Source organism: Diabrotica virgifera, chromosome 5 (assembly GCF_917563875.1).
Source record: "Diabrotica virgifera virgifera chromosome 5, PGI_DIABVI_V3a".
Taxonomy (NCBI): Eukaryota; Metazoa; Arthropoda; class Insecta; order Coleoptera; family Chrysomelidae; genus Diabrotica; species Diabrotica virgifera.
The window spans coordinates 34,652,382-34,668,576 of record NC_065447.1 but is presented as its reverse complement, the minus strand read 5'-3'; the positions used below and the strand labels follow the sequence as shown (position 1 = coordinate 34,668,576).

The following is a 16,195-nucleotide window of genomic DNA, read 5'->3' as shown; positions in this document are numbered from 1 at the left end:
ATGGCCCAAGATAGAAACTTATAAAGACACTTTGTTAATTTCTGAGAGTTCAGCAAGAGCTTGCACACTGAGGCGACCATTTTTGCGGATCAATTTACAAACTTTTTGGATGTTGTAGTCTGCTTTTGACGTTGGGGACCGTTCAGATCGTTTTACATCCCTACTTACAGTGTTCAACCCATTCAAAAATTTATATATGCTAAAAAACAGTAACTTCAGTACACTTCTGTGCTCATGACATCAGCTTCTTCTTCATTGGTCATGAAAACAGCAGTTTTCTCAGTTTCGGAAAAAACTCCTCGGTCCATTTGAAATCTGCATTTTTTTAGACAAGACTTGAATACAAGAACTTGAACAGGGAACTGATATTCGCGGTGTGCAAGTACTTGGAACGGAATTGAGAAACGATCGTGCGCGAATAGCGGAGAAATATTGCAACTTTCTTAAATAATTCATATTGTCAATTGAAATTGTCAAAATTGACGTACATTTCATATCTACTGTCATTGAAGAAGAAAAGTTATATGTTGCTCCACAATATTGATATGATATGCAATTATTATATAAAGGTAAATTTAATTAATTGTATTTTGCTTGCAGTACTGCATTTTAATAACTAATTTTATTTACTACATACAATTGTTTACGTTTTAATAACATAACCTGAATCTTATTTTTTCTTCTTATTATTTTTTTGGACTATGGCCTTGACAATTATCCAGTAACCAGGACTAATATAATTGGCCAATATAATTAAAAGTGCGAATAAAGTTGCAGAGCGTAGAAATAGGTGTCGCTTTGCCGAACTTGCACGGTCCCAATAGCGGTACAGAGCAACGAAGCGTACAACCGTGACTATCAAAATCAGAGTAGCGGTTAGGAAAGCATCAACAGGAACAGACAAGTTTAAAAATCCACGAGGAAAAAGTTTTCCTGTAGTTGGCTGTATACCATATATTACAAAAAACGAATAAAATCCTTTATAAAAAATATATATTTAAAAATCCCTAAAAAGGGCTACATCACAGAACTAGTTTTCGATCGGATGACCGATCATCATCAGTGCTGACCTAAAATATGTATAGCCCGATAAGTTAATGCAAAGTTTTTGAAATTTTGACTACGGTTTTAAAAAGTTATAGGTTATACTCACACGATGCTGACATGCTAACCACCAAAATACAAAAATATACGGGTAAAAACCCTTTAAAATTGATCGGTCATGGAAACATAGATTATATTTGTGAACTTGAACATGGATGCACAAAATATCGCATGTATTCTGCTAGAGGTACCATTTGAACCCAAATTGAGTTGTTCAGATGTTGAATAGATGACAACTGGCGAATGATAATGGAAATCTTGAATGATAACATGACAGAAATGACAGTTCCACAGGAAGTTGAAGTATTTACTTGTTAGTTATGTAGCCTCTGGTGTAAAGCTTGTTAAAATTGAAAACAGTAACGACAATCACTCCACTGTGATAAATAATCAATTAAAGTAAAATGAAATTTGATGTTATAGTTATGTGTTTAGAGTAGCTGTATTAAAATGCAATTAGGTAATGTTTTTCAATGATGGAGGTAGGCAAACCACATTACACAAAATCAATAACTATCAAAATCGATAATAAATCCTTTTGTGATCACACCTAGGATTTCGACACGCATTTTATGTTCTAAATCTTAGATGTCACCACAAAAGGATTTATTATGGATTTTCATCTAATGATGCGAGCTCATTGTTTGTCGGTAGCATCACCAATTCGGTTATTTAACTGCACGACTCACAGTCTCGTCTTACCAGTATGGTTTTATCCATTTGATTTGAACATTATCGATTTTTTCTCCATATCCTGACATTTATTTTGCGTTTGAAGGTTTTCGTAGCCAAACCGTTTACTATAGTAATGTCTCACTCCCTTAATTTTTGATTAAATTATCGAGAAAACTATGTTAACTATATTATACAATTATTGTCTCAAAAACTTCTAATCTATATTTCACAAAGTTTTAGGTTTTTAAATAATCGCATAAATAAAACTATCCTGTACATTAATAGTACAATTGTTCATTACATGTATTCATCAGAGCAATCTTCAATATTGAGCAACATTATTTTATATTAAGAATAATATGTAAATCTGGCAATAAAAATGAAGGTTTAGTTATATTTATGTTCCATAAAATATCTACCATATCCCAGTACGCAAAATGCGTGCTTATGAATAATTTATTTGGAATAAAAATTCACATTTGTTATTAGAACATTATAGTTCTAATAGCAAGTGTTTGTTTAATACGAAAAAATTAGTCAAATAGAAAACAAGATTGTAAATAAATTTAGAATAACGTGTGTTTGATTATATCCTGTACCACTCCCAGACATTAACATATTTATATATTTTCCACAAATAGTAGGTATATATATTTTTATCTTTCTTTACTGACTTTGATGTCGTTAAGGGGTTACATAGGTCTTGCGGGTAAAAAAAAGTGACTTTATAAAAATATATCTCGAGAACTAAAAATTATTTTTATTTATAGTTGGAACGTGTAAAATTATAGAACTGAAGTTACTCTCAAAAAAAATTTCAGCCAAAAATATTCATTTTTGTAGAGTTGACTGCAATTTTTCGACAACAGCCCTTTTTTGCGGTGGGCAGCATAACTAAGTCCAGTCTCATCTGAAATCAAAAAATCAAAAAGTTTCTTGTAGTTTATACCTTTGGCTAGTGAATGAACGAAGGAATTAAAAAAAAATGAAATTTGAAGATTTTACATAAGTTTAAACACATTTTCGACCCCAATTTTTCTCATTTTTTCAAAAATGACCATTTTTAAAGTGGTTTATTTTTATAAAACAAAAACAACTTCACCTAATAAAAATTCCTTCGTTCATTCACTAGCCAGAGGTGTAAGCTACAAGAAACTTTTTGATTTCAGGTGAGACTGGACTTAGTTATGCTGCCCACCGCAAAAAAGGGCTGTTGTCGAAAAATTGCAGTCAGCTCTACAAAAATGAATATTTTGGCTGAAAATTTTTTTGAGAGTACCTTAAGTATAATTACATATAAATATTATAAATATATATTACATATAAATATATTATAAATATATATTACATATAAATAAAAATAATTAAATTATAAATAAAAATAATTTTTAGTTTTCGAGATACAATTTTTTTAAAGTCACTTTTTTTTACCCGCAAGACCTATGTAACCCCTTAACCCTACCTGTTGACGATTCAAAATCAGTAATAATAGATTTTGGGAACACCTAGAATGATATCACGAATTGTCACGAAAACATAGTCATGAATAGCGAAGACATGAAGAGCAATGGAAAACAAAATATCAACATGTGACTGAATAAAAATTTACCTTCTTGAACACATCTTCTAATGCAAGAGTAAAGAATTTTGGAGAGCTGGTGTCTCGCTGTCTAACTCATCTTTCCATTCATATTTTGCTTGTTGTTAGACCTTCTGCTACGTTTATTTGCATAGTTGCATTGTCATATGTATTTTAGAAGTATTGTATATCTGGAATCTATCCTTGCGTTATTCATTCCTTCTAATACGGCCCAGATTTCTATGGAATCGGATTATAATCCACAAATGCCAAATCAGGAGATTCAGTATTCGATATACTTTTCGATAAGTGTATGTATTGTCTATACGTGTTCTATGCTACAACCTTTGTGAAATCCCGCTTGTTCAATAGACTGGTAACTATCGAACTTATTTGATAGTCTTTTGGTGATTGCTTTGGTGAGCAGTTTGTTCTGATATCGTAACATGCTCATTGGCCTGTAATTTTCGAGTTTGTGTTTGTCTCCTTTCTTGTGTAGAAAAAGTACCTGCGCATTTTGCCAAAAGATTGGAATAGCACTCCAAGAGGCACTTGTTCATTAAGATTTTAACTGCATCCAAAGTGGTTTAACCTCCAACTGTAATTATCTCCTTTGTTAATCCATTATCTCCAGGAGCCATTTCATTTTTCATCTGTTTTAAGACATTTTTAACTTCCCCGTAAGTAATTTCTGGTAGTGTTTCAGATCCCACATTTAGTATTCTTAGTTCCATATCATGGTTTTCAGGTTTTGTTACACTGGAGTATAAATCTGTATAGTAATCTTCCACAATAGTTATTATATGGTTTTTGCCGGTTATAGAAATTCCATACAATTTTTGGATATTGAAACAGATAGAAGTCGCTAGGGGACAAATCTGGTGAATACGGTGGATGCTCCAACAATTCGAACTTTTTTTCATGGGTTTTGACCCTTGTAAAAATACTCAAATAACACGGTACATTGTCCTGATGAAAGAAAAAGGATTGTTTCTTCTGCACACCGTGTCTTTTTTCACGAATTTTTTGCTTTGGTTTGCCTAAAAGGTTACAATATATTCAGAATTTATTTTTTGTCAGTTTGCAAGTAATCAACAAACAAAATTCCTTTAGAATCCCCAAAAAATGGCCGATTCCTGAATACGAACTCCTTTCAGAGCTAAAAATCAGGTTTACCACTCTTTGACCTCTTGTGACAAACCCAAATCTCATCCATAATGACGAATCAATTCATAAAATCCACTATGTCCTTTCGAAAACGCTGTCAATGTTGCTGAGAAAGTCGCATTCGAATGTGTTTTTGTTCCATTGTTGGCAAATGTGGACCCATTGTGGACACAGCTTTCTGAAAACCAATACTTCAGTCAAAATATTGCTTGCACTGTCCAAGGAGATGCCTAGGGCTTTTACATCCCTTTGTCATTCGACGATTTTCCAATACGATATCCTGTATTTTTTTCTGATTTCTGGTGTTGTTGCTGTTTTTGGACGTCCTTGAGGTGGATCCTCTTCAAGGCTTGTACGACGACGTTTAAATTCAGCAACCCATCTTTCTACTGAACCAATTGAAGGCGAAGAGTCCTTATACACTTTCAACATTCGTTCATAATCATAAATTTCGTTTGTCTCACATTGTAAAAAAAGAATGTGTGTGTACTTTGTACGCACGTAAGAAGTTATACTACTATTATATGATTTCTTAAAAATAAATATACTTTAAACAGTTTGTTTTAATTTTTTTTTTAACACCAAACTAATTTTGTGCGGTAAGCACCGCTTTCAAAAAAATAAAAAAAAAAAGGTATACGATTGCTCCGGATTCGAACTCAAGACCTCTCGATCTCTGACCGAATGCCATACCAAATACGCTACGAGGACTGTGTCTGTATCGGTTCGGACGTACCTAATAACAATTCACGGTAACAAACAGACAAGGTGAAGTATAATAAATATACAATAAAATCTTTTAATAATACTCATCTTACTCCTGAGGAAGACAAATCCAAGACACAAAAATTATAATAAATATATTTACTAAAAACACTAAAATATTCTTTTCACACCTTTTCTTGCACTGATATATTTATACATAACTTGAAAGATTTAGCAATAAACGCCATACTGTCTGTGTGCGCATGCGCGCAGTATTATGAAGTTTTACTTTCAATCGCGCCTAAAGAAGTATAACTTCAAAAAACTGTGACGCGTCGAAACTAAATAGCTTGTAAAGAAAGAATAAATTGATAGATTGAAATGAAACTTCACATATTCATGTGAAGAGTGTACCAACATAACAAAAAAATTAGACTAGTAGCAACGCCCTCTTTTATCGAAACCTCAAAACTTATTGAACAGACCATTATAAAGTGGGCGATAAAAATATGTTGGTTTGTATTGCTAAACAAACTCGCTCTAAATCAAACCGTGGTCCAAATTTCTTCGCTCTTAAACAACAGACTCACGATACACACAGTTTAGTATAAAACCGTATGAATACTTTTTCTAAAAACTACTTTTTCAATGATATAGCTCAATTATAATCTCTACTAAAATAGACTGGTTCGTTGTAGTGAGTGGAACCATAGAATTTTGTAGAAATATCTCGAAAAGGTTTTTTTAATCGAAGTTTGAATATACCTTAAATAAAAAAGAGTAGTGGAAAACTTTTTTCCTTAGAAATATTGTACTGTAAAACTTCCAATCGGAAGCCTCTATCAAGTAAGTTTTAACGATTAATTGTTTACCAGACTTATAGGCTCTGACCAGGCAATACGTCATTGATTTGTGAATAATTTGATATTCACTTAAACCATACGAGGCATCATTGAAACCTAGCGATATTAATAGTCAATTCTCCAATAGTTTGTATTATCTTTAAGAGATCTACAATTTTGCAAACATTTATAGACTTACCTGTATTTAATTCCTGTTCCGCACTCTCGTCTTTGAGCGGCTCATCGAACAGATGAAGGTACACTTCAATGGCACATTTGGCTGCTTTAAAATAAAACGGATGACCCCGAAGCACGTCTTCTAACCGTAACAGACCTACGTAAGATCTTAGCGTCATTTTTCGCATACAATACGTATGGAAGTCGAATTGATCTTCTATGATTTCGGAAAAATGCTAAAACAAATTGTATACATGAATAACACAATAAGTAGACAAATAATTGTGTAAATAATTGAATAAGATGTGTAAATAACAATTCACATGGAAAATGGACAAAGAGTATCATTTAGTTTCAAATTATTTCATTTATTAAAAAGTTTCTCGAGCAGAGTTATCGGAAAATGTAAATACTGCAAATAAACTTTCTTATATTTAATAAAAATGTATACCATTTTTATTCAGTTGCAATGCGAAGGCAAAACAATCTTACTTTTCAATTAGAATACGGAGCGCAGTCCAGTTCTCTGAATCGCGATTTTCGGCTCTTATTGGAGCCTCATCGGAAAGAACGTAGGCACTCTTCTCCATACCCCAATTGACTAGCGTCGAGAGGTTTTCCCACCCATTGCAACCGAAGTGAAGGTATTAGGTGACTAGCGTCATCTGGCAATTGAAAGATGAAGTTAGTTTTCAATCCTAATAGCAAAATTAATAATATTGAAAATATTAAAAATATTACTAACAGATTTTTAAATTGAAAACTTATTGGTACATTTCCCTGGTGACACCTCCAAGGCTTCTACAATTTGCAAGCCAAATGGATGCTGCAGTGAAGACAAAGGGAAGGAATTCTACACTATGCAATTCACATACCCCGTCTGCAGCTCGGTAAAGTTCCAACGGAAAATGCACCTGGTTACTCTACGGAGTAATACGACTATAAAATAAAAATGTGTACCATTTTTATTCAGTTGCAACGCGAAGGCAAAACAATCTTACTTTTCAATTAGAATACGGAGCGCAGTCCAGTTCTCTGAATCGCGATTTGCCTTCGCATTGCAACTGAATAAAAATGGTATACATTTTTATTTTATAGTCGTATTACTCCGTAGAGTAACCAGGTGCATTTTCCGTTGGAACTTTACCGAGCTGCAGACGGGGGATGTGAATTGTATAGTGTAGAATTCCTTCCCTTTGTCTTCACTGCAGCATCCATTTGGCTTGCAAATTGTAGAAGCCTTGGAGGTGTCACCAGGGAAATGTACCAATAAGTTTTCAATTTAAAAATCTTTTAGTAATATTTTTAATACTTTCAATATTATTAATTTTGCTATTAGGATTGAAAACTAACTTCATCTTTCTTATATTTATTGAGAAAATACAAAAACATTGAAGTGTATGTTAAGAAGAACCGGAATGGATTGATACAGTGCTTAGTCTCTGAGCTGTCGAGGCGGGCTTGGCATGTTTTCGCAATCCAAACAGTTACAAAATAAAGGTTGGACTATAAAGCAAAGGGAGTGAATCGGATACTCTAATGCTGAAATAGGCAATGATAATACAGGTCATAAACAAGTGATGGTTAGGGGGGAAATACGGGAAAGGAAATCTATTAATAGAATTCTGTAAACCAAAGTAAACCAAACAAACTTGTGATAGATGGAAGTATCTTTAAACATAAGCAGATGCATAAGGAACGTGGAGGGAGGTACAAAAACCAAATAGACCACCTTACAATTGCATCTATGTAAATGGGGAAGCTGGTTGCAAGATGTCAAGAGCTTAAGAGGAGCTGATGTGGGGTCAGACCACGTGCTAGTTAGAGCGAAACTAAGAATAAAATTAGCCAGAGATAAAAACAAACGGAAGCAACAAATACAACATCGACGCTCTTAAACAAGAAACTATAAAAAATAAATTTACCGAGTAAATGGCAAATAGACTGAACTGTACCACAACAAATTGGAGAGTCAGTTGAAGAAATATGGAAGCACTTTAAAGAAGTAGTGATAAAAACAGCAAAAGAAACAATCGGATTAAAAAGCCGAGAATATAAAAATGGATAATTAAAGATACTCTACGACTGATAGAAGAAATAACAAGACAAATAAATAAGAAAACTTATAAAAAGAAAGATCACAAGAAAATGACCTATGAACACAATACACAATTATATGAAACCTAACCGGGAAAGCACGAAGAAATGTATATGAAATAAAGGATAAACAAGAAAACAGAATAAACATGAGACAGAAATAATTCAAAGATGGAAGGAATACTCTGAAAAAATGCTAAACATGAAATAACAAAAGTCATAGAAGACGAAGTTGAACCACCAGAGCTAGAAGTGAATATTGGAGAAATTACAATAGAAGAAATTAAAAACACTAATCTAAAAAAATGACAAAGACGCAGGAATTAACAATATACCCATATCTGATAAAAGCAGATACAAGAATGTGGGAAATGCTACATAAACTTATTGGTAGGGGAGCCCAAGCAAGCGGTGACTTTTGCAGTTACTCGAGCGCGTCCGATTATGACATGGGGAGAAACCTTGTACCCTGTAAATGTACCCCTACCATTTATTGGATCTTAATACAGGAGGGTTCGTTAAGGGGGGTCCGAAAAAAATCTATCCTTAGAAAAACTCGAAATCGTCAGATTAATATAAGGTAAGTTAAGTACATGAAGAACAGTGTACATATATTTAAAAAATCTGACGGTTTGAACGGGGCGAAATGGGTGTCACAAAGGTTCACAAACAAAAAAGCGAATATTTCGAGAAATAAACGTCAGATCGAAAAACTAAAAAATACGTGTTCAATATTTTTTAAAAATCTATCGAATGGTACCAAACACGACCCCCCACAGAGAGGGGTGGGGGGTAAATTTAAAATTTTAAATAGGAACCCCGCGATATTTCGCGAAATAAACATCAGATCGAAAGGCTGCAAATACACGTATTCAATATTTTTGAAAAATCTATCGAATCATACCAAACATGACCCCCACGGAGGTGGAGGGATTCCTTACGTAAAAGTAAGTAAATTTTATTTGAGACATTTTTCAAATTATGGATAGATGGCGCTATAATCGGAAAAAACAATTGTTGGAAATGGAAAATTAAATTAAAAAATGGAAAGTCCCCACTTAAACGGAAAACTTTACTTAACTTTTTTTGGTTTTTGGACTTAATCTTCACAACCCAATAGGTCCCCATAACGTTCGAGTAACTGCAAATTTAGCATACTTTCCTCCCATACTATTTGAACAAGGTGTGGACTGATGCAGAATCACCAGAGAAGTGCAAGAAGGGATTGACAATAAAATACCCAAAAAATCTGAGTAGATGCAATAATTGGCGTGCAATAAAACCACTAGCGCCACGTCCAAAGTTTTGACTAAAATCATATTAGAAAAATTGAAGCCGAAACTAGATAAGAAATTGAGAAGCTTCAAAGCAGGATTCCGTGCCAAACGCTGCATCATTAACAGATTTGTTCGCTTGGAACAGGAACTTGAATTATCTTGAAACAATCAAATGAATGGAAAAAAGATATAGATGTAAGTTTTATCGACATTGAAAGGGCCTTTGACCGTGTCAATAGGGTACAGATGTGGAAAATCTTAACACTAACTGGGATATCAGAAAAAATAATTAACTTAATCCAACGTTTCTATGAAGGTTACAAAGCCTAACTGGAACACTTATGAGAAATAACAGAGGAAATAGCCGTAGAAAGTGGAGTCGAGCAGGGGTGCATACTGTCTCATACCCTTTTTCTTATTATGATAGATTGGATAATGATAAAAGTAAATGATGATCGTACAAACATCAGATAGAGCTTACTGAAAGATAGAAACAGTTGGAATATCTGGAGTTTTTAGATGATATTTGCCTGCTACCTGCTAACTAAAAAAAAATTAACAAGTTGAGGCCGTACTCTGACATGATCGGACTCTGAATAAACAAAGAGAAAACCAGAATCTTAAGAAAAATAACCATTCAAATAATGGTAAAGGGTAATGAATTAGAATTAAATAAGTATACTATGTAAGAACCCCTTCTTGCTTGATAGAATCATTTTTTGATAGCGAATGTGTGACGGGAATTTGTTAGATTACTATTATTTGGCTGGAATTCACTATCTATTATGGATTTTAAACAATCGCCAATAATAGAAGCAAATGCATCTTATCTAAGCCAATCTAGCGTTGAAATCAGATCGTCACAACATGTATTTAGTTTATAAATAAAACCTGATCTAAATTTCTACTAAATTATACAGGGTGTTTGGTAAAGAATGGGCCATAGCTTAAGCTTAGATTTCTGAGCTTCGATTTAAGCTAAGTTACCTTAGTACCAAAACTGATAATAACCGAAATACAGGGTGTCAAAGTTAAACTTTTATTTTATTTATTCTTGAATATTTTCTGACAGGCATGAGCCAACAACACGAAATTTGTTAAGCGGGTTTTTTGGGACGAGAAATCTAAATTCGCAACCAGAAATGATGTATTTCCCAGAGGGCGCCCCATACGTTCAATTCTTTTTATCCCCAATTCTACATACTTTTTGAATCAAAATTTTTATTCTCTTAATATTTTTACTCAAAAAAGATATACTACATTTATTTCGCTAAACTTAACCGTTTTCGAAATAAACGCATTTTAAATCTGCGATGCAACATAATTGTTTGCATAATATCATTGTAGTTACACCCGAAAAATAAACTTAAAGCCATAATAATTGCCAAAAATGTATCGCAAATATCTTCTAATGGAATTTGTGATGCAATAACATAAATATGATTACTTGCACAAAACTTGCATAAAATTTTAAATTCGAAAAAAAGGTTATAAATCACAACAGAACATAATTTAAAACATGTATCAAAGATAAAAAAAGTTTTGTTTGTTTTTCGTTGGGCCCCTAAAGACGATTAAAAATTCAAATTATACCAGCCAGTCCAAAACGCGTCGTGACGTCATCGGGCTATATGTTTACATTCTGAACCAACAAAGTAAACAAAATTGTATATAATTTTAAACCAGACATTATAAACGTCAGTGGAAAATGCAGTTATGTGACGTTATTCATAGAAAATTTGTACTTTTACAAAATGGTTTTATTTTCCATAGTAAACCTTCCTTCCTTTCCTTCAATAACTTTATCAAACTCCAATCTCAACAAACTGGTATATATTATTACAATGACATACGGTAAATGTCATTAGAATATAAATATTTTCCTTTATTCCGCTAGACGAGCTGGCCAAATACCCAAGTAGATGGAGGCCAATAAACTAAAGAAGGAGAAGAAGAATATACCTAAATATAACCATAAACGGAACCATATAGTTAAACTATGTGACGTCACAGGTCATTTGAACTATTTTAAAATACAGAAGACTTTAAATTTATACTTTTAAGTTATTATGAGTTTTTGAAGCGTGAAATTTTGAAAATCTTATTTTTATACAAAACTGAACAGTATTATGTAATAGAAAAATGTGCAAGTTCCCTATTGTTGTGGTTTTAAGTTTATTTTTCGGGTGTAACTACAATGATATTATGCAAAGAATTACGTTGCATCACAGATTTAAAATGCTTTTATTTCGAAAACGGTTAAGTTAGCGAGATGAATGTGGTATGTCTTTTTTAGGTGAAAATATTAAGAGAATAAAAATTGTTATTCAAAAAGTATGTAGAGTGGGAATAAAAAAAAATTAACGTATTAAATGAGCGCCGAAAGACGTATGTGGTGCCCTCTGGGTAATACATCATTTTTGGTGGCGAATTTAGATTTCTCGTCCTAAAAAACCTCCGCTTACCAAATTTCGTGTTGTTAGCTGATGTCTGTCAGGAAATATTCAAGAATAAATGAAATAAACGTTTAACTTTGACACCCTGTATTTTGGTTATTGTACAGGATTTATATTAGCATTCAAAAGAAATAAGAGTAATCCATATCGATTTTAATTTTTAAAGGTCTTACGCAAACATTATCTACAGGTATTGTTTATAGTAAATAATTGGGTGACATTGATTTCGTAATGTAGGCCACTCGCTTCAAGAACACCCAAGTCAGCGATTTTGATATTATGAGTATTTCACGGTCGCAACGGTGTCGTCAATCATAACAAAACAGTTGAGTTTATTTATAGATACAGAGAAAGTAAAGCAGGGATCATTCATTAGTCATTATAACCATATTATTATCAACTTACATACTGAGGTAAGTTAGCTTAAATCAACCTATTTTAAGCTCAGGAATCTAAGGTTAAGCTATGGCCCATTCTTTACCAAACACCCTGAGTACAAAGAGAATAGTAAACTTACCCTATCTATTTCATGACATTTCTTTAACGCATCTCCGAATTTGCCTAGTCTCTGGTACGCCAGCGCACACTCCGTCTGAAACCACATGCACTGCATTTCGTTTAAATTCTCCATCGCCGACACGCCTTCCCGCGTAAACTTTCCGCACGTTTCTTCCGCTTCTTTCACGTAATTCGCCCGTAACATATATTTCGCGCATTTCGAGTTTATGTATCGGTCGGCCGTATCTAAGGCTTGGGCCTCGTCTAACCACTTGAGGGCCTCTTGAGGATCACCGGCATGCTAAAAAAAATCAATTATCAAATTTGTTATTCATATTATTGGTGGATACAAGATACAATGTGAGGTTAAAAGTGACTTGAATCACATATTTTTTGAATGCAAGAAGCATAAACACCTAACCAATCACCTAATTAAAAGAATTATAGACCAGAACATCCCATTCCCTGTAAATATTCTCTTTATTCTGTCACTGAATAAAAAGAAAATGTTTGACTGTTTGGTATCTTTCTTGTCGGATAGTAAAATATTATTGTAATTACTTATAGGTATTTGTAAAATATGTTTAAAAAAAATTGAAAAAAAAATAATAAAAAAATGAAACAAAAAAAATTTAAAAAAAATGATTAAATAAAAAAAATCTACTATCAAAATAATCTAGTAACTAAAAAAATACAAAAAAAATATAAAAAAAATTAAAGAAAAAAAATTACTAAGAGGATTTAAACCTCCGAGGGGTTGAACCGGGTTGAAATCTTATCGTAGTGACAAAAAAGAAAACAAAACAAAAAAACAAAACAAAAAAACAAAACAAAAAAACAAAAAAATACAAAAAAGAATGCATTTATTTTAAATATTAACGTTAATAATTTTATTTGTAAAATGTATACACACTATGTGTTCTTGATAAACATTAAGTGTAATATATTTATAATATTTATTAACATAGTATGTACATTAGCTGTAATGAGTAGGTAAAATAAGAAGTAAAAAATTGTAATATTATATAAAATGTTTCACTAATTGGCAATATCTTTAATACATTTACTTTTGATTGGGACAGGCTAAATGACTATAGTCCAAGCAAAAAAAAAGATACAAGATTAAATATAAATTGATCAAAAATATTTAAGAACCATCGTGTCGTCTGTTTGTGAGATAACTCTGTAACGTTACTCTACATTTCTAGATTTTCGTAACTATTTCTAGATACTGTCGTCTCGGTTCAGTTACTGCCTTTCAACAGTATCAAATATTTAACATATGTCATACAATGTGACGTTTTAGATTAGTTTGAGTACAATCTTTACAATATAATAATAAAATACCTAATTGAAAATTGCATTTTGTGGAAAAATTGTTCAATGCAAGCTTGTTTCGACGTTTTTCGTTTTGATTTAATTATTTTAATTCCAACATTGCATTAAGATTTAAAATATTGGAAAAATCATTATGCTGCTTGCCAATATTTTACACAGATGAACACAAATTTTCTTGGTCTTGGGTACTTCGACATTTCTTATCTGCCATTTATTGAGTTACCTTCTTTTTTAATGAATTTTTTAATTATTTCTTGAAAATCAAAATCTTCTGTTAAGACTTATAATTCAATAACCAGAAATTTTTCTAGATGAAATAACTGAAAAGAGAATGTTTTTTTTTCAGCATTTTCAAAATGCTGATGATTATCTTCGATGTTTGTAGAAGCCAATAGCCTTTTTAGTTTCAGGGTAGTATTTAACAAGTTTATACCTCTATAGTTTTCTGGCTGGTTTTATCCTCTTTTTTGAATGACGGAATTAGTTCCCTAGTTCTCCATTCATCTTTTGAAGTAATGTTCTTAGTTGTTCTGGCATTGCTGTTTCCCAATAATTTGTGAAGCTTTTCTGTTCTTTTTGTTTTTTATTTGTTTTTGTATTTGTATTTTGTAATGTTTTTTTTAACTTCCTGTGTATATAAACCTCTTCATTTGTGGTAATTTCTGGTAGTTTCTGGTTCTAGCATCATTTGCTGTCCACGGTTCCCGTGAAGGGGGGTTATCGTGGAAGGTCTTGTCACTGGGAATTTTCCGTCGTCAACTTATTTCTTAATGATTCTTTAGTCAAAATTCACTGAGAGCGAAATCGCAGCGCGTTCTTTTTTTAATTAAGCACGAAATGCATTTTTTGCACAAAGCTCTACTATTCCGTAAGTAGGTATTTTACATCGTTTGAAATTCATATTGTATTTCCAACAGTTTTTTTTTTTCAAAAACTATCAGAAGTAGTTTTGGGGACATTAATACATTAGCCTGAAATTTTTTCAGATTTTCTGACTACTCTAAGACCACTTTTTGAGGCTTTGAAAATGATTTTTTCACTTTTTTGACACTTTTAAACGCTTTTGAGGTATTGCTCTTTTTCCGGGTGTATGTAAATATATTTTATTCAATTTAATGATATTATTAGTATACTATAAATACAAAATACAAGCTTAAATTAGGCGCCAATTTGAAAAATAAACTAATATACACTCACGGACAAAAAATTTGCATATTTTGAAATTAACGTGTGAAATAAAAAAATTTGTACTGCCCCCAGTGTCATAGAAATAGGATTTCTTTTCAGAAACCAAATTTTTGTAATGTTTCATATAAATGGTTTAATCGGATTTAAATTTAATGTGGGCTATATGGTGGCCAATATAATTTTTAAATTGAATCATATCAAGGTAAGTATTCACTATTCTACTGACATTAAGACTTGCGTCATGGTACACGAATTTGTTATCCAATATGGCTGGTAAATGGCAAAACATGATCTTCTAAAATGTTTTTAATGTACATATCAGCTGTCATTCACCCAATCACCTCCACAAGTTCAGTATCTCCTTACCAAGAAATACCACTTCATAGCACTATGCCGCCACCACCAAAATTAACCCTCTGTATGAGGTTATATCTGGCATACCGTTCACCATATGGAAGCAAGATTTACAAGACTTCGTCTACAGAAGAGTTGGCGAACAGTATGTCAGTTGTAACCTCATACAGAATGTTAGTTTTGGTGGTGGCGACATAGTGCTAGGGAGCGGTATTGCTTTGAAAGGACATACCGAATACGTGAAGGTGATTAGGCGAATGTCAACTGATATGTACATTGAAAACATTTTAGAAGATCATATTTTGCCATTTGAAAGCCATATTGGATATGACATATTGGTGCTAATGCACTTCTTCTTGTCGTTAGCATAGTGAATTCTTATCTTGATGAGATTCAATTTAAAAATTATATTGGCCAGTATATAGCCCAGATCAGATTTAGATCCGATTATAGTATTTATGTGATACTTTAAAAAATGGCATTCGGAAAATAAATCCTATTCCTATGATACAGGGGGCTAAGGATAGCAGCACAAAAAATTTCATTCCACATGCATATGCAATATTTTTGTCCGAGAGTATATAAGTGAGATGCTTATTTTTGCACTATAGATGTTACAGGTAGAAATTCGATAACATACATAATTATAATATTATATTATTTATTTATTATATAAATAAATATGCAGATATATGTTGACTGCAAAATATTAACAATTATTAGAGATATTAGATGTAT

General features: G+C 32.4%; 1 protein-coding gene across 1 annotated transcript in view; it reads right to left on the bottom strand.

Annotated features, from left to right (window-relative positions):
• Positions 1 to 16,195, bottom strand: part of LOC114343449 (N-alpha-acetyltransferase 16, NatA auxiliary subunit) — a 504,210-nt gene that overhangs the window by 449,015 nt on the left and 39,000 nt on the right. Inside the window, exons 7-8 of the mRNA XM_050652366.1 lie at positions 12,597 to 12,878; positions 6,272 to 6,485 (exon numbers count right to left, since the gene is read on the bottom strand). Of these exons, the coding sequence (XP_050508323.1) occupies positions 6,272 to 6,485; positions 12,597 to 12,878 (496 nt within the window). The remainder of the gene's footprint in view (positions 1 to 6,271; positions 6,486 to 12,596; positions 12,879 to 16,195) is intronic.